The 24,453-nt window shown below is 34.0% G+C and overlaps 2 protein-coding genes across 5 annotated transcripts; one reads left to right on the top strand and one right to left on the bottom strand.

Moving 5' to 3' along the window:
• The first annotated feature begins 375 nt into the window (after positions 1–375).
• On the top strand, positions 376–5,390 carry LOC103496451 (protein FLOWERING LOCUS D). Of its 2 annotated transcripts, none has more exons than XM_017046515.2 (5): positions 376–2,263; positions 2,792–3,553; positions 3,637–3,679; positions 3,770–3,878; positions 4,608–5,390. In XM_017046515.2, the coding sequence occupies exons 1-5, from the start codon at positions 496–498 to the stop codon at positions 4,689–4,691; spliced, it is 2,766 nt and encodes a 921-aa protein (XP_016902004.2). In that variant the 5' UTR covers positions 376–495; the 3' UTR covers positions 4,692–5,390. The 2 variants fall into 2 exon arrangements, with proteins under 2 accessions (XP_016902004.2, XP_008456523.2); XM_008458301.3 differs by having other exon boundaries at positions 378–2,263; positions 4,661–5,390.
• Positions 5,391–7,683: 2,293 nt separating this feature from the next.
• Positions 7,684–11,912, bottom strand: LOC103496452 (uncharacterized). Of its 3 annotated transcripts, none has more exons than XM_008458302.3 (2): positions 11,675–11,912; positions 7,684–8,724 (listed from the first exon to the last, which is right to left on the bottom strand). In XM_008458302.3, exon 2 carries the CDS (start codon positions 8,694–8,696, stop codon positions 7,890–7,892), a length of 807 nt encoding a protein of 268 aa, XP_008456524.1. In that variant the 5' UTR covers positions 8,697–8,724; positions 11,675–11,912; the 3' UTR covers positions 7,684–7,889. The 3 variants fall into 3 exon arrangements, with proteins under 3 accessions (XP_008456524.1, XP_008456525.1, XP_008456526.1); XM_008458303.3 differs by having other exon boundaries at positions 7,684–8,697; positions 11,675–11,878; XM_008458304.3 differs by having other exon boundaries at positions 7,684–8,677; positions 11,675–11,878.
• Between the last annotated feature and the right edge of the window lie 12,541 nt (positions 11,913–24,453).

The raw sequence follows: 24,453 nt of genomic DNA, 5'->3' as shown, positions 1-24,453 counted from the left end.
AGTGATGAATGATCGAAGTATCTTCGAAGAGCAGAGTGTAGGAATAGAGCGGGAAATTTCAAAAGCCAACAAAAGGCGATTTTTTTTTTACTTGAGGTGTTCTACGCGAAAGAGAAGAGAAAGAGAAACAATTGTACGCGAAAGAGAAGGGAAAGCCAAAGCTGAAAGTTTTTACGTGGAAGAGAAGGGAAAGGGAAAGAGAAATTTAATGAAGGACATTTGTGTACATTCACACCTAAATTGTCCTAAAACTCTTTGTTTTAAAAAACTATCCCAAAAGTCATTTAACCCTCTTTTTTTAAGTTATGTTTGCCAATTTCCCCATATTCTTCTGAACTTTACCCATGGAATGAGAAAGGAGGGGTATTTTTGTAAACTCGATACCTGGGTAAACCTCCTTTACCCATGGTCGGATGATGAACCAACCGCCCCTTAATCTTCTCTCCTCCGACGACCGTCTCTCGGTTCTTCGGCCTCGCGATCGCCGGGAAAATCATGGATCCATCGGACCAAAGCTCCGAATTATTTGCCTCGTTCCCGCCGATTCCGTTCACTCTCTTTTTACCGGAAGAGAATTTCAGCCTCAACATTAACCCTAATTCCGATACAACGATCAACACGAGTATCACTCCAGATCAAGACTCTACTAATGGTTCCAGCCAGTTTTTTCCATTCACAGTTCCCAAGAAACGGAGAAGAGGCAGACCACAGCGAAGTGTCACGTCGTTTAATTTCCCCCCATTTCCCAATGGAAGTTTCAGTGGCAACAATGGCATCGTCTCTTCTTCTTCTTCTTCAGCTTCAGTACCGGTATCTAGAAATAACGTTGGAAGTTCTAGCTCCAATGTCCCAGATGTTGCTGATGAGATTATCGTGATCAATAAAGAATCCACTGCCGAAGCCTTGCTTGCGCTGACGGCTGGATTTCCTGCTGATCACTTAACGGAGGATGAAATTGATGCTCGGGTGGTCTCTGTTATTGGAGGTATTGAACAGGTGAACTACATTATCATTCGGAATCACATCATTGCGAAGTGGCGTGAAAATGTGTCGAATTGGGTGACTAAGGAAATGTTTATTGATTCTATACCTACTCATTGTCATACTTTACTAGACACTGCTTATAATTTTTTGGTTTCACATGGGTATATTAATTTTGGGGTTGCTCCTGCAATTAAAGAAAAAATTCCTGCCGAACCATCTAAGCCTAGTGTAATTGTGGTTGGGGCGGGACTGGCAGGTCTTGCTGCTGCTAGGCAACTGATGCGTTTTGGGTTTAAAGTGACTGTTCTGGAGGGCAGGAAGCGAGCGGGTGGGCGGGTGTATACGAAGAAGATGGAGGGTGGAAACCGGGTATGTGCAGCTGCAGATTTAGGTGGGAGTGTTTTGACGGGTACTTTAGGAAACCCACTTGGGATTATGGCTAGACAATTAGGCTATTCTCTTCATAAGGTTAGAGATAAGTGTCCACTTTATAGTCTGGGTGGTAAGTCTGTGGATCCTGATATGGACTTGAAGGTGGAAACTGCATTTAACCATCTTTTGGATAAGGCAAGTATGCTCAGGCAGTCAATGGGAGAGGTCTCTGTTGATGTTTCTCTTGGTGCTGCACTGGAAACGTTTTGGCAGGCTCATGGGGATGCAATTAATAGTGAAGAGATGAACTTGTTCAATTGGCATCTTGCTAATTTAGAATATGCGAATGCAGGATTGCTGTCAAAGCTTTCGCTTGCATTCTGGGACCAAGATGATCCATATGATATGGGAGGGGATCATTGCTTCTTGGCTGGGGGCAACGGAAGGTTGGTTCAAGCATTGGCTGAAAATGTTCCCATTTTATTTGAGAAAACAGTGCACACTATTAGATACAGTGGCCATGGCGTGCAGGTTATTGCTGGAAATCAGGTCTTTGAAGGTGATATGGCATTGTGCACTGTACCTCTTGGCGTTTTGAAGAGTGGCTCTATTAAGTTTATTCCAGAATTGCCTCAGAGAAAGCTGGATGGCATAAAGAGGCTTGGTTTTGGACTGTTGAATAAGGTTGCAATGCTTTTTCCTCGTGTGTTTTGGGAAATGGATCTTGATACCTTTGGGCACCTGTCTGATGATCCAAGTCGTCGAGGAGAGTTCTTTCTATTTTACAACTATGCAACTGTTGCAGGTGGTCCCCTGTTGATAGCCTTGGTTGCCGGTGAAGCTGCACATAAGTTTGAGAGCATGCCCCCTACAGATGCCGTGACCCGAGTTATTGAGATTCTTAAGGGTAATAATTTATGCTCATGCCATTTTTTTCTGTAGGGAATCTCTGAACTTGAAATTTTCGCACAAAGTTAGTTTGTCTACCATTTTTTGCTCGAGAATTTTATTAACCATTACTTGGTTACATTTTAGATTTCTTAAGACTAAGGGCAAATCTTTGAAATCCATGATTGAAATTTATATTCTCTCACCGGGTCTTCTTTTATAGCCTCAATAGATTTTTCGTTCTTTTTCATTTCTTTTTTTTTTTTTTTTGTGGAAAAGTGAGATTTTTTTTTAGAAAAAAGGAATGATTCATCGAAAAGAAACTTTTTAGAAGAAATTAAGATATCCCATTACGTAACTCCTATAATAGAAAAGTCAGATCAGGAGAACCCTAACTTTTTGTTATTTTCTTACCCTTTTAATGTTTTGAGTGTTGTTATTTGTCTTCATTGTATTTTCCTACTGAAATGTTTTTTAATATATCTTTGAAATGATTGCTCTAGTTAATTTTGTGGTTTTAAAAGATTCTCAACATAAAGAGATGCAGGTATCTATGAACCCCAAGGAATTGAGGTTCCAGAGCCTATTCAGACAGTCTGTACTAGATGGGCTAGTGATCCATTTAGTCTGGGCTCTTACTCAAATGTTGCAGTGGGCGCATCAGGTGATGACTATGACATTCTAGCAGAAAATGTGGGAGATGGAAGACTCTTCTTTGCTGGTGAGGCAACTACGAGGCGATATCCAGCAACGATGCACGGAGCTTTTCTCAGTGGGCTCAGAGAAGCAGCCAATATGGCGAACTATGCCAATGCTCGAGCTTTGAAGCTGAAGATTGATAGAGGCCCTTCCAAAAACGCACACTCTTGTGCCTGTCTTCTTGCAGATCTATTCCGAGAGCCAGATTTAGAATTTGGTAGCTTCTCTGTAATTTTTGGTCGAAAGAATGCTGACCCTAAGTCAACAGTCATTCTGAGGGTGACATTTAATGATCCTCAAAAGAAGAATCACGAAGGTCCAAACTCAGATCAACGGCACACAAATAAGTTGCTTTTCCAACAACTTCAATCACACTTTAGTCAACAGCAACAGCTTCATGTTTATACTCTGTTGTCGAGGCAACAGGCCCTTGAACTCCGGGAGGTGCGAGGAGGTGATGAAATGAGGTTGAATTACTTGTGTGAGAAGCTAGGTGTGAGACTAGTGGGAAGAAAAGGTCTGGGTCCTAATGCTGATTCTGTTATTGCTTCCATTAAAGCTGAGAGGGGGAATAAGAAACCTTCTTCAACTTATTTAGCTCTTAAATCAGGTGAGCATGGTCTGCGTGTACTTTTTCCCCTTTAAGTCAAAATTATTATAGGCCACACTTAATGTTTTACTTGGTTTTCAAAGGGACATCGAAGATGAAAACCAGTAGCACTCGAAATGCAGTTAGGTACGTTTAAATCTCTTGTCACTGTTCATTTGATAATCTACTTTTCAAGATTGATTTTCCAATATTCGCAATCTTGTTTCACTTCTGTAGGAGGGCCAAAATAGTGAGAAACAGTACTAGAGTAGCAGCAGCTGCTCCTGTTTCTAACACGCCAAATGACATTAAGCAGATGGATCAAGACTCCTCTGCAACCCTTCAGGTAAATAGCCTAATCGCCTTGATCTTTAGATGGATGTTGATGGCCGTGCCTTTCAGAATTTTTTGAGAATGAACTTTCCGCTGTGGTTACATCAAGCCTAAAGTTAGAATTTATTCTTTTAGTTTTAAAAACTAAAATTTCATCCTTATGATGTGGTAAAACTTCATAAATTGTCCCTATTGTTTTATAAAACCCTCGTAAATAGTCCCTACAAAAATCTATCAAACCATGGGGATGAATTCAAGCATTCAAACCACAGGGAGGAATTTCAATCATTAATGAAGTGGCTTGTTTTTTTTTTTTTTTTTTTTTTTTTTTAAAACCATAGGAAAATTCAAACTTCAAACTGTTGTAACTAAATTATAACTTTTTCTAAACCATATGAACCTCATGTATAATTTAACCTGCAATCCGTTGTCAACCCCTACTATGAATGTATTGATTAAAAAAAAGCATGACGCTAAGTTTGTGGCTTTTTTTCCTTTTAATATCCGTGAGTGTCTGAGCTAGTTTACATGCACTCCAACTAATCTCATAAGGCAACCTGCCTGACCCTACCCTACAACAATCTAGATTCCCTTTTTCATTCATCAATAAAATGTTTCTTATAAAAATAACATATTGGTTATGTTGAATAACTCTTTTTATTATCTTTTTTTATGTATATAATTCCTTTGCCAATGGTTAACGACTCATGACGATTGGTTTTACTTTATTTTCTTGTTTAAGATTCACGTCATGATCCAACCTTCCTCTGATGGAATTTATGATACCTCTCACAGATCAAACCAACATGACATCTTTAAGCATTGAGTAGACTTCTCATACTCTTGACAGTCGACACAATTGACCATTCAAAAGGTAACTTTTTTGTTGCAACTTGCAACCTAACAACAAAGCCGTCAAAACATAGATCCTTGTGCAGCTGGTTGAACTGCAGATCTCCTTTTCTGTAATCTACCTGGAACTCAAACATCAAATGCTTACAACAAGACAGTTCCAGCGTATGCCTTAACCAAATCGATCGATAAGACTGAAGTTACTGACCTCGAAATGGTATTACCCATTAGCCATGATCTGGAGATGCTAAGCTTGTTTTGCTGAGAAAAGGCTTCAACTTCAGCACCTGTTTCAGCTTTATGGTGAGTTCACAGTGGAATCAGCACCTTCTGAGCGGAACTTCTCATTTTCAGGTCCATGCAAGCTTCAGAGCATGGACATGTGATGTTGGTGGCAAAGGTTTTGAATTGGTACTTGAAAATCAATTGTTAGAATGATTATTAGAGCAATATTGCCCTATGCTTGGTGAATATTACCAAAGAAGGGTATGCTTGGGAAATTATGGTTAGCAAATCGTTTACTTGTACACTACTAGAACAGAAAGAAGGAATGCCGAATTTGCAAGGTGTAGGTTTGAAACTTTGGTTTGTGTTTAGTGTAATATCCTTAAATATGCATTTGTTTATTCATATAATCCTACACTGAAATACTATTCAATTTTCAATTTTTGTATCTTTGGGGTGAGTTTGGAATACATTTTTTAGTTTTTATTTTAAAAAAGGAATAGTCGTAAATATAGCATTTAAATTCAAAATAGTTAAGTATATACGAACATTTTAAAAAAATTGCAAATGTTGTAAAATCTGTTAAAGTCTATCACTGATAAACCATGTCTATCATTGATACACGATAATAATCTATTAACGGTGGACTTTGCAATGTTTGCAAATTTTTTTCTCAAAAAGTTGCTATATATTTGAATATTATTCCTAAAATTGGTACCCATTTTAATTACCCCTTAAAAAAGTCATTTTAAGCCTTTATGCTAAGATTGGATTAAAATAACTGAAGCAAAGAGGAGTATGAATTGTGAGGGAGGACGAGCCTAGTAGTCTGTGAGAGCTCTGTTGTTTTAGATTAGCTAATTGCAAATGGAGGAAGAGTCTTAACGTGTGAGAACATTATTGTATTGAATTAACGACTAACAAGTGCGAAGAAGGAAGATCCTTAGTGCGTAAAAGCATTTTATTGGATTACTTTAAGTGTAGAGGGAGGAAGGTGGGTGAGAACACTAATGTAATGGATCCATTAAAACAAGGGAGAAAGAGCTCTATTGTACAAAAGCACTATTGTATTGAATTAGTTGAGCATGAGAGAGGAACAACTCTTACACGTGAGAGGAGCATTGTATTAGATTAGTTAAGCATGGGGAAGATCCCTAATGTTTGAGAGCACTATTGTTTTGGATTAATTAAGTATGGTCCCTAATGTTTGAGAGCACTATTATCTTGTATTAATTAAGCATGACGGAGAAAGAGTCCCACGTGTGAGGATGGAAGATCCCAAGTGTGTAAGAGCATGTATAGAATTACTTGTGTGAGAACACAATTATAATGGATTAATTAATATGAGGGAGAAAGAGCTCTATTGTGTAAGAGCATTGTGATATTGGATTCGTTAAGCACGAGGGAGAAACAACTCTAACATGTGAGAGAACCATTGTAGTGGATTAGTTAAGCATAAGGAAGAGTCCTAGCATTTGAGAGCACTATTGTTTGGATTAATTAAGAATAAGGAAGAAAAAGTTCTAACATGTGAGAGCACTATCGTATAAACGATCTTAACTTTATACTGGATAAAATATTTTTAGAAACATTTCATCCGTCTCATTAATAGAATGAAATAAAAGGAAAAGCCTAAATATCCAAAGGTAATTATAGAAAAGAACGCCAAAGTGAGACAAGATAAAAAAGACTTCAAAAGCTTAAAAGGGTGCTTATATTTGCACCATTCCAAAGCAGTAGAAATAACCACATTCATGAAAAGATCAAAACTGGAGCAAGTGCTCCAAAAGAGGTGCTTATTGTGCTCACCCAAAGTATCCATATAAAAGCTCAAATGATAGCCAACCAGAGAGTTTTCTTACGACGGCGGGTAAATCAAACATGTTATGAGAAGAAAACGCCGACCAACTAGCAGAAGATTCCAATTGAGAACAACACATATGACACCAAGGAGAGAGGAAGACCATGTAGAATATACGACGTTGAAGGCAATCAACAGTATTAACAACACTAAGGCTGAGTTCCTACAAGAAAATCTTAATTTTCTTAGGAAAACTATCCAACCAAATAGCGAAATAAACATCCATGACATTATTATTATTATCATAACCCACCAAGTCGTCCACGAGAGATTTAACAAAGGACGAGGAGGAATCAATAATCCAAATCCACAAATCAGTGGTATTGCGAAAGCGGAGCTAAAATAAAAGCTATGACAAGGCTGCCCATTCAAGAACTTCTAAATCATTAAGATTACGACTTGGCGCAAATCCCAAGCTTTAACATCCTCAACCCAAACATCAGTCACCACAATACCAAGAAAGCTAGCCAAGCGAAACTATGAAAGAACACAACTGTGCCAAGGGTCCTTCCAGAAAGAAATTGAAGCACCATTGCCAAGATGATAGCAAGTACGACTGGCCACTAAATCAATAGTTTGACACATAAAACGCCAAGGAGATTTTGAATATCTCCGAATAACCGTCGGCCAAACACATAATTGGCATAGTATTAATTTCACAAGAGACAGTTAACACATTCTTTGACAGAACCAGCATTCACAACTTTACAACAGTACGGTCATCCATACAAAAACATTTATATAAAAATTAACAAAAGAACAATCCAGCCAATCCTTAAACCAAGACAGTCCAATCTCCAAGACAGTCCAGTACCTTCTAGGTATAATTGTATTCAAATCCTTTATCAATTTTCAAATGAGAAAGGTAAAAATGAACATATGGCACTCCAATAAATACTTATTCCAATAAGAATAACGTCATGTTACAAAGCTATGGAAATACAACTCTTCACTAGTGCAATTCGGGGTCGGACAAAATGAAGAAAAGAACGTGTGTCTAGAGTGATTTTTGTTATTATCATTTTTACAGTAAAAAAAGGCACTGTAAACGACATCAACACTACTTCAAAATCAATGTCAATGGCCTTACCCTGCCCTCAAATCTCTTAAATCATTCAAGCCGCTAGATCCTCCCAACCACTCCTCCAGTTTCGCTTCTTTATCAGCCCTGAAATCATCAAAGTTATCGGACACCGAAAGTAAATCAGTATTCAAACATTCATCAACCCTGTCGTCCTGTTGCGACTCATCATTAACTTGACTGGACAGAGGCAACTCCTCATTGTCCATATCTGGCTGTGACGAGCTAGAAGTAGTAGAAGCAACTGGTGGTTGGATGGATTGTGGCTGTAGTTTATCAACTTCAACATCTGCAAGATCTTCCTTGATGTCAAGTTGTGGCCACTTAAAGTTGCTCGCCTTTTCTCTTGCCGACTTGAATACTGTCGAAATATAACCTCCACTGTCATCATTAAATGGGGCTCCAATTGCTCTTCGCCCCCAAGTGGCCGACCTCCAAGTGCTCATTCTCCCTGGCTGTTGTTGCTGCATGCCAGAAGTATTATGGATCAAGCCCCTTCTTGGCTGTTTGGTTGACATTATAGCAAGAGACTTCCTTATGTCTCTGATCATCTCATCAGCAATAGGAAAACCACATTCTTTCATCGATCTTAACATTGCGATTGAATCCTCTGAATCTTCAGTGTGGAGAGTTGTTTCATGAGATTTGTCTACCACACTATTCTTCAGATTGATAACATTGGGAACAGCATTTTTTGTATGCTGTTGAATGTAGAAAAGCCCAGTTGAAGGTTCATTTGCTATATACTTGATCATCTCTGCTGAGCTTTCAGCTATCTCCACAAAGCCGTCAACTGTGGAGAATCCATGCATCCTTTCAAAGGTGAATGGCAGTTCATCACTGGGTTTATTAAACATAACAACTGTAATTGCTAATGGAAATGAAAGGGTAAAAAACAGAAGACAGACAACAAATTGTCGAATAACTAAAAGTGCTATTTGTTCATGCAGTTAGCAAAACAAATTAGCAGCAATGAGATGCCATAACACTAGGGAATAAAATTAGAAGTAGAATAAGAAAAGCAATGTAATAGGAAATTTAGTGAAGTCCGAAATTTATATAGAAAAAGGCAGCCTTCTTATCTTCTCTTTGTCGCCCACATTTGCTTTTCTTGCTTACTTTTGGTTTTGGCATTGGCAGGGGTCTACAACCAATAACTATGTTCACATCAAAAAGAAAAAAACAAAATCTAATAGAACTATGTAAAACATCTAACTGGGGAAGTCTTTTGTAAATATTCGTCCAAAAGAGCATTTCTCTAATCTAGTGTCATGCCCTGAGTCCTAATCTCCTAATGTCCATACTCCAGCAGCTAAATCCCCCATATGAGGGCCTCTTTGGTAATTTCACCATTAATCAAATTGTTTCTTATCCAAAAAAAAAATGTCAATGTACTTGGTTCTAATAAAAGCTAACTTCTGTATGGTGCAGCTGCAAAATGTAATCATAACACAAACCCATATGCATGGACATCCGAGCAAATAGGATCTGCAAATAGTTCTACACCTCTCTTTCTTCTGATTACAAGAAGCAAAGAAAATGAATCCATGTCACCTCGATTTCTATATGCAGTACCAACATTCAAATTTCATATGCCAAGGCATATAAAGATGAAGGTGAATCTCATTGAGGATGTTGTCCAACTCCAACCCATGAGTCGTATCGAACACCTAGGTCCCATTGTTTTTTTTCTTTTTAATTTTTTTAAATATCATACTTGTTTTTTCACGACTACTTCACCGTGATTTTCATTTTTTCTAGTAAACGTTTGAATTTTTAGCCAAATTTCAAGAACAAATCATGTTTTTAAAATCTAAAATTCTTAGTTCTCAAAACTTCCCTTGAATTTCAAAAACATTCTTGGGTAGATAACTAAAAGAAATCAATATGTGAAATAGTGTTTATAAACTTAATTTTCACAAAGATAAAAAACTAAGGCCTGTGGATAACCATTTTGCTTTTCGTATTTAAAAATTAAGCTACAAACAATACTTTCCCCTGTTGAATTCTTTAATTTGCAATCTACTCTCGAAGAGTGTTTCAAAAGCCAAACTTTTAGAAACTTGCATTTGCTTTTGCAATTTAACTTAAAATCCAAGGGTTTAGTTATGAAATATGAAAAACATGGTTGTGACTGTTATCAAATGGACTCTAGTAATTGTGTCTTTCAACTTTCAATATTAAGTCCAAGAGCACTGTGTACACATGCATACATACACAAGTTTCCAAAACAGCATGAGTTATCTGCTTAACTGTGACCGATACACAAATTACAGACGTGATCAACAGCCTGGGGATGACCGATTTGACCATAGTATTTAGAAGCCATTGTTCTTACAGAAAAGGACCTTATCCCTTCTTCCTAATCAAATTTGTACAATTTCTAGGCTCTTTTGCGGCATTTTATAATTTGGATCCATGGCCCTTGAATCTGTTATTGCTATTGGTTTTCAGTAGAGGTGTCAATTCCTAATTGGAAGCTTCATATATCATGTAATGACAATGACCCTTCAGAAACCATTCTCCCCATTCTTCGCATTTTAGCGTATGACCAGGAAGTATTTTAAGAGTAGCATTTACACTGCTTCAGAAGACTGCCTCCGGTCAACCATGCACAGAACCAACAGTACATGAGAATCAATCATTTTTTTTGGGAGGCAGTGGATATGATTTTTTAACAAAATGAAAACAGCATTCTTTCTTTGAGTTTGTTTTAGATTTTTGCTGAACTGAAACATCAGCTCAGCATCAGATTTGAACAAAAGGGGAAAAAAGCGAACTCAGCCTACCCACACCAGCTTGCACCTCCTAAATTCCCAACATCAACAAGAGTTGTTATATCTTGTGTCTTTAACTCAGCCCCAAACTGTGATATTGATGACAAAGTAGTGATTTGTTACAGCTTGATTTGAGAGTTTATACTTTTTTCTCTCTTCGATAACCAGGACTTGGAGCTTTGCTAGTCTATATTTGAGGGCGCCTGCACCCCACCTCGAAGGTTCAAACTTGGGATCTCTAAGCCAGTATGACTAAGAATTATACATTTGGTGGGGCATCCTTTTCAAAGGATCTCAGAAGACAATTTGATTAGCCATCATTCGTGATTAGTTTTGAACTTTATAGAGCGAGTGCACGAAACGTTATTTTAGGAACTCTTGTTCGGTTTTTATAGTTTTACGGGCTTGGTTCTGTCTACAGCTTTCAATTGGTTTAAAGATAAGCACCCTTTTAAACACTTCAGTCTTTCTTACTTAGTTCCCAATTGGAAATCTCTTTTGTAAACAATTTAGATGCTTATTTCATTCTATCAACAAAATGTTTCTTGTCGGAAAAAAAAAAGAGAAAAGAATTATACATTTGGATGAAAGGATCCAACAAGAATTGACTTGAAAAACCTAAGGTGTAATACCACAAGTAGATTAACCTATGAAGAAGCTTTCTTATTTATTAACATTACAAAGACTCTTAACATCACAGAAATTCTCATTCTGATCCTTGGTCTCGAATGAAATTGAAGCGGTGCTTTTGTCCAAACTAACCTGAGACCATAATTCAGAGGTAAACCTAAAGTTACGTTCCTAGAAAATTGGAATTATTTTTATCATTGGGCAATTCTATCAGCCCTCAATATTCTCTCTTTACCAACACCCAGCTAAAATATCATATTATAAACAAAAATAACCATCATAGTGATTACAGAATCTCCATTCTTCATCCAGTGCGACGATATATAAGAAAACAAGCATAGCTACTATGGATAAATTGGCAAAATGGAAATCAGACAACTTACAGGAAACCCTAGAAAACCAAGGCGGTCAGTGGTTCTTGAGAGAGATAGCAGCAATGGGTGTTATCCTCTTCTTCTTCTTGAAGCTTTTATGGAAAAAGTTAGATGATGATGGCAGGTAGAGACAAATTCGAATTTATATTCGTCAGCAGAGGTCTGCCATTGAATCCTGTGGGGCTTGCCTTGGAGGACAACCAGCCCATTTTTCTCCCTCTTGCATTGTTTATATATACACACACATGTTTGGGTCATATTAGTTCGTACCTATACAAAGATTAATTTAGGTGTCAAGAAAATTAATTTAGATGATTAAGGATTTTTAACTTAGTTTTAAGACTATTTTTCACTTTCCCAGTATAATTTTCTTTTTTATCTTTTAAATTTATAATATAAATCGATATAACAGGTCTCATACAAATTTAAATTTTGTCCGTAACCTTTCATTGTTATTTGTTTAGTCTTTAATGGATATCATTAATTAAACTACAGAGAAATTTAAGAAAAATGATTAAATATATATGTAATATATTAGAAACGATTCAATTTAGTTTTAGAGGTTTTTCAAAAATATAAAAAAGCGGCAAAGTATTTATGTATAGAACAATTTTGAAAATGGAAAAAGCCAGAAGCCCACCATGTAAAATACAAAAAATGTCCCGTCAACTACGCCATCAACAAAGCACGCGTAATATATTTGCGATCGTTTAGATTTTGTTATTGTTTGGTACACGATCGTTTAGATATGACTACAATTTATTTTTCAATTCTATCGTTTAATTTTGTTACACGATCGTTTAATTTGAATACATTTCAATTTGGTTACGATCGTTTAGATATGACTATAATTTATTTTTCAATTCTATAATTTAATTTTGTTACACGTTTAATTTGGTTACACGTTTAATTTGGTTACGTTTAAATTTGGTTACACGATCGTTTAGATTTGATCGTTTAGATTTGGATTTGGCTATTATTGTTTGGTACACGATCGTTTAGATATGACTACAATTTAATTTATTAATTTTATCGTTTAATTTTGTTACACGATCGTTTAATTTGGTTACGTTTAAATTTGGTTACACGATCTTTAGATTTGGGGACCCAAATCTAAGACAATTTTTTTTCCAAAACTTGGTACACGATCTTTTAGATTTGATTAAACGATTTTTTAAAATTCTTTTACTACATGATCATTTATTTTTTTTATACGACGTTTAGATTTGTCTACACGATCGTTTAGATTTGGCTAAACGATTTTTTAAAATTATTTTGCTACACGATCGTTTATTTTTTTATACGATCGTTTAGATTTGTTTACACGATCATTTAGATTTGGTTAAATGATTTTTTTAATTCTTTTGGTACACGATTATTTAGATTTGTCTATGGATGATTTTTTTTTACAAGATTGTTTACATTTGGCTACTTCAATCTAAATGAGTTTTTTCAAGATTTTTTATACACGATTTTTTAGATTTGCTATTTGTTTGTACACAATCGTTTAGATTTGGTTATCCAAATTCAAACGACGTAAAAAAAGAAAATGAAAAGAAGAAAGACGATTAAAAGAAATCACAGCGAAAAAAAAAAGAAAAAAAAAGAAAGACAAAGAAAATATTAAACGACGAAAAAAGAATAAAAAAGGAAGAAAAGACATTGAAAGAAATCGCAAAATCAGAAAAGAAGAAAGACGATGAAAAGAAATTGCAGCGAAAAAAAAGAGGAAAAGAAAAAAGACGATGGAAAGATTTAACGACATAAAAAAAGAATTGAAAAATAAGAAATATTATGGAAAAAATCGCAGAAAAAAACAAGAGGAAAAGAAGAAAGACGATGAAAGAAATCGCAGGAGGAAGAAGATGAAAGAAATCGCAAGAGGAAGAAGACGATTTCATCGTGAGGAATAGAAAAACATGGAAGGGTAAACTTGAAATATTTAAAAAATGACTAACTTTATGGGCTTTGTTATACGAGTCGTAAATAGTTTATTAGTTTGTTAAGTTTCCCTTAGTTTTATTCAGTTTGTATATTTTAAGATATTATATTTTAAAGATTTCTTTAGTTTGATTTTAATTTAGATTATAAATTTAAAGAAGGGGTCTTTTTTAAAAAATATAACAAAGCGGCAAAATATTTAACAATTCTAAAAACAAAAAAAGCCCATAGATCCACAATAGAAACAATAAAAAGTGCCCTGTTAACAACGTGTGTAATATATTTGGTACACGAGATTTGGTTATACGATCGTTTAGATTTGGCTACCTCAAATCTAAACGATTTTTTTTAAAAAAAATTGGTATACAATCGTTTAAATTTGGGTAAACGATTTTTCTCAAGATTCTTTCTATACGATCTTTTAGATTTAATTACCCTAATCTAAATGAGGAAAAGAAGAAAGACGATACACACAGCGAACGAAAAAAAGAGAAAGAAGAAAGAAAAGAAAGAAAGACGATAGAAAAAAAATCGAATTTGGTTACCTAAATCTAAACGACATAAAAAAAGGAAAAGAAGAAGGATTGAAATAAATCACAGAAGAAAGATGGAAATCGCAGAAGAAAATGGAAAGAAATTGTAGCGAAAGAAAGAAAGACGATAAAAAAATATAAGAGGAGAAAAATTGTGGAAGGGAAAACCTAGAATATTTAAAAAATGACTAACTTTATGGGTTTTGTTACACAAGACCGTAGTTTGTTATATTTATAAAAATTTTCCTTTAAAAATTATTACAATTTTATTTATTTTTTAGTTTTGTTTATAAAATTAGACTTTGAACCTTGATAATTATTTTTTATTAAGGAAAACTTACATAAATGTAACAAAACTGTAAACTATTTACGACCAGTATAACAAGCCCATTAAGGCAAATTATTTTTTTAGAATTCCTTATTTGCCTTTAATCTTTTATAACGATCTTTCAAATTTGATTTTCTTCTTCTTCCCGATTTTTTCACGATCGTCGTTTTCAAGTTATTCATCTCGTTTTTTTATATATCTTTCATCTTGATCATTCGAGCTATTTCGAGCTATTTTTCGTAATTTTCAACAACATTCGTTTTGATATCCATAATCTTCGATAACATCGTTTCTCTTCTTGTCATCTTGGACAATCAAGATCGTGTATTTTCTCTGTTAATATCATCTATGATATTTTGGTTTTGGTGAGTATTCTAAATATCGTTTTTCTTTGAACTATTTAGTTGATTATAAAATTTCGTTAAGCATTATATATTTCAGCGTGAAGATAGAATGTTTAGCATATGTAGGTATTACTGTAAGACATCCTGTATTTGGTTATGAAGATTGTTGAAGGTTTTGATTATTGTTTACGTTGATTTAAGAATTTATATTTCAGTATGAATGTCGTTTGAGTTTTTTGTTGTTTGTAAGAATTTAAGGTTTTTTTTTCTTTTTTTTTTTCGTTTTGAACTTTTAAGAATCACTGTAAGATGTGTATATCATTATGAAGATTGATAGTTTGAAGTTTTTCAGGATAATATTCATTGAATTACTTGATCGTTTACCTCTATCAACATGATCGCTTAACGATATACAGACGATCGTTTTGTTATATGAACACGATCATTCATCTTTATGAACACGAAAATTTTCAATATTTTGTATGATCCGCATCTTTAAACGATTTTGTATCAAATTCAATACGATTATTTAAACGATCAATGTCTTAAATCAATCGTGTATCAAATTCAATACGATGATTTAAACGATCAGTATCTTTAAACGATCGTGTATCAAATTGGATATGATGGTTTAAACGATCAGTGTCTTTAAACGATTGTTTGATTTTTTATATACGATCGTGTATTGGTGTTAAATGATCATTTAGTATTTATTAACTTCTTTGCACGAATGTTTAGTATTCTCTTATTACATTTAAATACTCAATTATATATATATATATATAATATATATATATATATATATATATATATATATATATATATATATATATATATATATATATATATTCCAGATTAGTATTCTCAATTTTATATATATATATATATATATATATTTCCAGATTAGAATGTCTTTTTCTATTGTTGTTTTTAATGGAGGTCAATGGAATTGCTACAATCTTTATGAGAATTACTTAGTGTCTGGAATTTTGGTAGATATGCAAGTCAGCTTTAATTCTTTGGTTGCTTTGACATGTGAACAACTCGAATTGGATGAATCAGTAGAATTATCTGTTTTATTTGATTTTGGTAAAAGTAATGTTCAAACTGTGGTGCCGATAAAGGACAATGATGTTGCTTGGTATTTAGCTTTTGCTAAAAATGCAACTAGTAGACATCTGTTAGTTGCCCATGTAAGTGTTGATTGTTTGGGAACGTCTTTTTCATCTAGTAGTGTACGGGGGAATGTTGATATGTCACTGAATATAGGTTTTTCTTCTTCTGTTTCAAAAGATGAAGTTATAAGAGACATCTCTTATTATTTTGATTTGAAGGAAAAAAGTTTATTTGAAAGTAAAGAAGTGCTTTCAAAATGTTTTTGCATAATAGTAGTGAAGAACAACTTTCAATTTAGGACTACAGTATCAAATTTGAGATCTCTTGAATTTAGATGTCTGCAAGAAGGCTGTAAATGGTATGTAAGGGCATCTCATTATAAGAAAAGTGATTTGTGGATGCTACGAAAATACACTTCTGACCACGATTGTTCATTGAGTACTGCCGAAAGTTCTCACATGCAAGCTTCTTCAACAGTAATTGACAATTGTTTGATAGATGATTTTAGATTCATGTCTACTGATCCTTCCATTCCTAAAGAGATTGAGCATAAGACTCGTACAAATCTTGGAGTTAATATAAGTTACCAGAAAGCTTGGAGGTCAAAAGAACATATGGTAAAGATATTACATGGTGACACAGTTGAATCATATGCATTGATTTCAAGATTCTTTGATAAATTGGTTAAATCTAACCCAGGTATGATTAGTTTTTATATCAAATTTAAATTGATTTGCAGATAGATGTGGATAGACTAATATCACAGTTTATCTAGATAGACCAATATTGGCATCTTTCAGATTCTTTCAGTTCTTTTATGTTTGTGTTGATAGAAATGTGTTTTTCATTATTATAGGTACATGCACTGCTTTAGAAATGGATGATAGTGGTCATTTCAAGTTTTGCTTTATGGCTTTTGGTGCATCAATTGAAAGGTGAAAATATTGTATACTTATTATTTCTATTGATGGGACATTTTTGAAGTGTAAGTTTGGTGACATCCTATTAACAGCCTCATCACAAGATGGTAACAATCAAATCTTCCATCTTGCTTTTGCCATTGTAGATTCTGAAAATGATGTATCATGGACATGGTTTTTTGAGAAGATACGAAGTAGTTTTTCAAAGCGGGCTAATTTAGTCATTGTTTCTGATAGGCATCTTAGCATCCCCAAAGGAGTTTTAAGAGTGTTTCCTGATGTTGAGTATTGTGTGTGCACAAAACATCTTTTAAGTAACTTGAAAGTCCATTTTAAGGATCCATTACTTGATAAGTATTTCTTTAGCTGTGCTTATGCCTACACTGTTAAAGAATTTGAGTGCCACATGAGATGCATGGAGTTTGTTTGTTTAAATATTAGAGATTATCTTAGTAATGTTGGTTTTGGGAAGTGGTCTCGGGCATATTCATGTAGACGAAGGTATAGAATGATAACATCAAATTGTGCAGAAAGTGTAAATTCAGTGTCTAAAGATCTTAGAGAACTACCTGTGGCAACGATGCTTTGTTCAATTAGGGATGTATTGCAAAAGTGGTTTTATGAACGAAGTAAAGCTGCTTCTACAATGAGGATTCATTTGGCTTCTTGGGCTGAGAACATTCTGCGTTTAGAACATGAAAAGTCAAGAAGATTATTGGTAAGTTTTTTTTTAATCTCAAACAATTAGAGATAGATTGCTATCTTTGTCTATCCAATAGATAAAGATAGTAATTTATCTGTTCCTGTCTCAGATAGGCACTAATAGATTGATATCTATGTATATCTGATGTATACAGAGATTGAAATCTATTTCTTATTGTTTTATTAATTGTCGTTATTTGTGTTATGTATTAGGTTGATCCAATCAGTACAACTGAATACCAAGTAACGGATGAAAATCAACAATTTATTGTGAAGTTAAACTTATGATGTTGTAGTTGTCGAGTATGAGATGTTGAAAAATTCCTTGTGCACATGCTCTTGCTGTTTTACGAATGCTTAATTTAGATACCTATTCTTATGTATATGAGTTTTATTATAAAGAAACACTATTAGCAACATACAATGGTTGTATTCAACCTGTTGGATCTCATTTTGATTGAAAAGCTGTAGATTCTGTCACGAAAATATTACCTCCAGTCTTTAAACGGCAGGTTGGAAGACCAAGAAAACAAAGAATTCCATCTGTTGGGGTATTTAGTAGTTCAACCAGATGTTCCAATTGTAATCGTAAAGGACATAATAGTAGGACTTGTAAGCAAGGCAAGGTTTGAACAATTAATGAAAATGCGTACTATCTCTCTTTCATTATTATGTATACACGTTTGATATTAAATTTGATGGAGACTTGATATCGTTTAGACATTAGATATATATGATGGAAAAACCAAACAATAGAGACATGCAACAGCGGAAAATAAAGGATCATGCTTTACTCTATATGCATCTAAACGATTTAGAAACTAACATGTACATGCTATGCGATGGACCTAAACGAAGAGAGAGGAAGGTAAACGATAAACTTACCTTTGTAGTTCTCAACTTCTTTTCTGATCCAAAGTTTCTTCTCTTCCTGAAAATCACGAGCAAGGACAACCACCAAGCTGACCTACTATGCTCAGGACCAAGAACTGAGTTGTGGGACTCGGCTATGCGAAGAGAATTTGAGAGAGATGGGAGTCAGTCGTTTAGGTGTTTTTTTAGAGCAAAAAACTCATCATTTTCTCATTTGGTAATGAGAAGTTTTATATGAATTTTACATGCAAATTGCATGTAAATTATTTCATATCTAATCAACACCTAATCAATTCATTAACTCTTTAATGAAATTAGTGGCCTTCAATTCATAATCGGCTGCCACATTTCCTATTAACGTTAATTAATATAGTAATTAGTCAAAGGGGCATTTTGGTCATTTGACCAACTTAAGTCAAAGTCAAACTTTGACTTTTCTTAGTCAAAAGTCAACTTTTGACTTTTTACTAATTTTCCCATCTTGACTAATTCTAACCTCCCGAGTATGAATCCGTATTCATTTCTCTAAAATTCAAATCATATTTGAATATAAATTCGGTCAAAGTTCAAAAATCAACATGTTGACTTTTTGATCGTTCTCTAAACTTTTTAAGCTTTTAAATATGAATCTATATTCATATTTATTTAAATCATATATAAACATAAAACTTAAAGTTTATTTCTACCGACTTATATCTTATATATTTGTCGGTTTCTCTCTCTTATCTTTATTCAAACAATTCGAATTACTTCAACATACTTGTTCTTAGTTGAATCCATATGAGCTAGTAGGGGAACCTAATAGACCTATAGATCATGGGCTCCAATGATTCGAGATTAACTGGCTAAACTCTTTTAGACCAAAGTTAATCAACATTCGTTAACTAAAGAGTCATTCCACTAAAGACTCTTAGTTGCACTCCCCTCACTATAGATATATTTCTGTCCACCTGATATAACCATAATGGGTAAGTCGATCATTCACAGGTTGTTCGTAATCTCGGCTAGGTCAATATACCATTTTACCCCCGAGACTATTTCTTGTTCCTTAAGATCCACTGATCCACTATTGAACAATTGATTTAAGGTCCAACCTATAAATTAGAATCCTTCTCGGGCCAATGAGAAGGTGTGGCGCCTTGTTCAAGACTTGGATTCAGTCCTTAAGGGAACAACCTATCTACTATCCTTGAAGTGGGTAGGAGTGAATTCCATCTTGCACCCTATGTCCCTAGCTATCCACTCGATCTTACCCCTAAAATGGAAGGCTTATTGGGCCAACGATGTTGAGCTGCCCTCACCTATGCAGATCTAAGGATACTACCGAATGAACAGAAGTTCATAGTTAGCTCAGGATTAAGATCAAGTTACCTAGGCCATCATAAAATGAAATAGTCAGTTTATAGTTTACGGTGTTATAACTAAAAGTGACTACTTTGTGGTTCTAGTCTTATGCAAACCATTTACATAGGATACCTCCACTCCCATGTCTCTACATGAACGATTCAAGATTACATCGTTTGTACTAACTACGGAGTGGGCCGCATCCATAGTGTTTATCCAGAATAAGGCGCCCAACCTTATTCATACATTATAGACCATTTGGGCTATTAACTTGAACTTAATTCATGTTTATGTCTCTACATAAAGTTCAAGTATATATGACAAACTAGTAAATAGCCTCGGGACCTTAAAGATTATTGGTTTTAAGATTATAGTATTCAATAATAAATTTTATTGAATCAAATAACAAAGTATGAGTTTTAGGACACAAATTCCAACAATATAAACGATCGTTTAATATTTTTTATGTTTATTAAGAAGATCGTTTAGACTTTACTAAATGATCGCTTAAAGATATATACACGATCTGTTATATTAGTGTGATACATATAAACGATTGCTTAATATTCTTCAACTGTATGTTTAGGAAATCGCTTAATATTCTTTTAGATATTAATGTGGTTTATATAAACGCTCGCTTAATATTTTTTATGTTTATTAAGAAGATTGTTTAGACTTTACTAAACGATCGCTTAAAGATATATGCACGATGAGTATTTCTCTACACGGATGTTTTTATATTTTTATACAACCCATTGTTTTGTGATATATATATAAACGAATATAAACATTAACTCAAAAGTACAAGAACCAAATATATATTTATTTATCAAAAGTATTTATTTGCCAAAAGTTCCATTATATACTGTTATCTAAACAATTTCATGTTTTGCACAGTTAGACAATCATGGTCAGCATTTGTTACAAGGCATTCAATAAATTTTGAACAGAAAATGCCACAATCCAATGAACGTCCTTTCTATAATATAGTATTCGATCTGAGTACTGGCCAGGGGCTATATTTGAAATATTTTGAATGAAGGCTCATTCCAATTGCAATTGCGAGTGAGGGGATGCATCGTGCATGCATTTCAAGAGCTTGATCCACAAATTTCTTCTCAACATAATTTGGCATCGAGTCGAACACGTACATCTTGCATTTTCTCATATTAGCTGCAATAGCCAACCAGTGTTGTTTTATGTTGATGCAGCCAATCACGTAGTTGACATCTCTGCACCCTAGTTTATCTTGGAAATCACCAACAGCTATGTTGAAATAGTATTCCAAATCTTCTTCTGTCCATAGATTTAAGTGTGTTGTTGTGTCTGTCCATTCAACTTTCTTATTGTCTACTGTCAACACATGAGTATCAAAAAGACGTTGTCAAACTATGCAGTGTGGCTTATTGATTCCAGTCTTGAAGAACAAGTAAAAAAATTTAGTCAAAATATAATTATGTAGCTTAACTTCCATACAAAAAAATAAAATAAAATAAAGAATAACAACTTACTATAAACGCGGAATCTATTACTCTAAAAGTATACTTGCAAAGTTGCTTGATATGCAACATTTTTTTTCCTGCAAGTGGGACAATAACAAATCCATGGTTTGTAAAGAAAATTAAACGATGGTTTAGTGAATAGAAAGGAGAGTATGAGCGATCGTTTAGAAAATACAAGTGATCGTTTACTTACTAAGCGATCGTGTAATATATATAAATGATCATTTAGTGAATTAGAAAATACAAATGATCGTTTACAACATCATTTTCCTTACTAAGCGATCGTGTAATATATATAGACGATCATTTGGTTAGATAAAGTATATTATACTCGATCGTGTATTTTTATATATAAAATGAAATTTGAAAAGAATACTTACGTCTCTTAGTATCCATGTGTTTTCTTCAAGCTTTTTGAAAAAAAAAAATTTCTGGTTGTGGAGATTACTTTCCTTTCTTCATGAGTTGTTTTTTTTATCTTTTTGATGCTAAGTATGTTTTCATAATTTTGGATCCACTTTCCACATGGGATCATATCTATCTACATCTTTGATTTCCACATCTGGGACAGGTATTGTAGGTTTTGATATGATCTCAGTAGATGTTGTGGGTGGATTAACTTGTTGATCTTGATCAGACACCTTTTTATTTGCTATTTTACATAGCTTTCTTCTCTTCATTGGTATTTGTTGATCTTCATTTATTTCCTATAATGCACAATGTTGTTAACTAAGGAAAAAGTAAAAGACAATAATAATTGATGCAAAGTACTTCAGAGTTCTTTTATATACATACCAATAAAGATTCTAAATCAATTGTAGAACTTTCTTTCTCCGTTACTGGTTCATTTTTAACCAAAGTAACTGCTTCATATCTTCTCTAATATGATGATCATCATTTTTTTCCATATTGTCTTGATTAAATCCATCATTAAGATCATCTTGGAAATGATGAGTATCATCATTGCCTTGATTTTGATTTTGATTCTAATAAATAAATAAAAATGAAAATAAAATTAAAAAATGATTGCTAAACGATCGTGTATAAAAAGTAAACGATGATGTATTATACCTGAACGATCGTGTAACTATGATAAACGATCATTGAGATTTGATAGGCGATCAGATATTTTAGTTACACGATCGTTTATTTAAACAATTGATAAACGAAATACTTTCTGAAAACAAAGTTTACCTGGAGCAATCTCTCTAGCATTTGCTTCATTTCAGACAGCTCCAATGACTGCTTTCTGATTGTGTCATCGATCCTAAAGACTATAGAAGTTTACGTGGATACATCCTTACGAACTTCTTTGATGTCCTTTTTCAATCTTTCATAGGATTTTGAATGACTTTGTTGTTTTTTGTCATTGGATCTACGACTTTTCTTCTTGGTCATTGGATGCATCAACCACTATTTGTCTTTTTTTCCTTCGTGGTGATAGTTGTGGAGATAAGGTTGACTGCAAGTTGTTGTCCAATGATTGATTATTTGTTGTATCATCAGGAGTACTGTTATCACTGTTGTTAATATCTGGCATGGATTCATTGTCCTTCATTTCCATGTTATCATCCCCTCGAATTCGACTTTCCATGAAAGCTTTCTCTTAGGTTGATAGTTTGAGTTTAGCTTGAACAACAGTATGCAATGTTACAATCAAAGAATTGTTAATACGTTGTATATCAAACAAGCTACTAAACAATCGTTTATAAAATAACATGATACTCGATATGGTATTTGACATAAATGATATTGCATGAAGCTAAATGATCGTATATGTTCAAATGTAAACGATCGTGTAATTTTGTTAAAAGATCGTGTAATTGTTTTAAACGATCGCTGAAAAGTTTTACTTACATTTTTATTGTCGAATATGTTCTTCTGCAACATTTTGTAAGATGAAGCTTGTGTGCAATTTCATCTTAATATTCTAGGGATTGATCCCTTGCTGTTTTTTGTGGCTAGAGGTGCTCACTTGCAGTTGAGAATATTTCATAAGCCTACAACTAAGATATTTAAACAAATATGTTAAACTTTGATGTTTAATTTGTATTTAATTAAAGTGTATAAACAAATAAAAATTACTTGAAAAGCAAGTACGTAGCCTTTTATGTTGTAGTATGCCATGGCTTTGGAACTTCTTGCCCTCTTTAACTCATATGCTTCTTTTTTCCCTTGTAGAATTGTCTTCAAACTGTTGAGCAAACGAGTGTATAAGAAAGTGTGTTTTTTATCCTTCCCGACCATCACAGTTTTGATAAAAAGGACCAGGGCAACCTTCACAGTATCTTCATCATTTGTAAACTCAAAATTTTTGAAAATTTCTTCAAGTTCCAAGCACGTTGTTATTTTCTTGTTCTCTGATCCAAATAGAAGGGTTTGTAGGTGCTTATTATCATAGTCTTTCTCTAATGTTACACTGGTTGGCCACAACCCAGTTATGATCTTGAATTCATTTAGGGTGAAATAGACATACTTCCCTAAAATAGAAAAACAGATGCAATTTGCGTTGGCTTCTTCAGGTATCTGCCTCAACAAGAAGTGATGGATCAACTGGTCGTTGAAGACCATGTTGACATTCAGTAGTGGATTAAAAATTAATTTGTGGAACAACTGCAGCTGTTCCTTGGTCAATTTATCTTTAATAAGACAACCAATCTTGTGCACTTAGCATGAGATAGTGGCAGGAAAGTAATTGTTGCTAGGTACAACCATCCTGAAAATAATGATCATAATATACTTTCGTTATGTACACGATCGTTTATAAAACACTAAACCATAAACCCTAAAATTAAATAGTCGTTTACTTGATGTAACAGATCGTTTCATCTAAATAGAAAGACATTCGTAATATAGTTAATTGGCAAGTAATAATAAGTTGAAACATTTAACAATCTGTAGAATAGAAGTTTAAACGAATCCAAAAACCTAAATGCTTGAGAATAAGAATTTAAGAACATAACGATAGTTTTTCAAGACAGAAGTTGAAACGTTTGAAATATAAAGAAGACGAAGTGTAACGTTATAGTAGGAAACGTTCAGCAAAATACCTTGACGTGAAGAGAAAAATGGACTGAAAAAGAGAAAAATGGAATTGAAAATCTTTGAGACGAAATGCTGAGTGATCAGTGCGTTTGTGTATTGCGAAGTGACGGAAAACGAAGAAGGCGGAACGTATATATTGG

Source organism: Cucumis melo, chromosome 3, assembly GCF_025177605.1.
Source record: "Cucumis melo cultivar AY chromosome 3, USDA_Cmelo_AY_1.0, whole genome shotgun sequence".
Taxonomy (NCBI): domain Eukaryota; kingdom Viridiplantae; phylum Streptophyta; class Magnoliopsida; order Cucurbitales; family Cucurbitaceae; genus Cucumis; species Cucumis melo.
Note: the sequence above shows the minus strand (reverse complement) of the source record. Positions and strands in the feature narration are given on the sequence as shown.

Excerpts from the sequence above, each read along its gene's own strand:
- LOC103496451 (XM_017046515.2), top strand. The coding sequence starts at position 496 with ATGGATCCATCGGACCAAAGCTCCGAATTATTTGCCTCGTTCCCGCCG. Across the intron at positions 2,264-2,791 it reads AGTTATTGAGATTCTTAAGG|GTATCTATGAACCCCAAGGA; the intron begins GTAATAATTTAT and ends AAAGAGATGCAG. Across the intron at positions 3,680-3,769 it reads AGCACTCGAAATGCAGTTAG|GAGGGCCAAAATAGTGAGAA; the intron begins GTACGTTTAAAT and ends TCACTTCTGTAG.
- LOC103496452 (XM_008458302.3), bottom strand. The coding sequence starts at position 8,696 with ATGCATGGATTCTCCACAGTTGACGGCTTTGTGGAGATAGCTGAAAGC.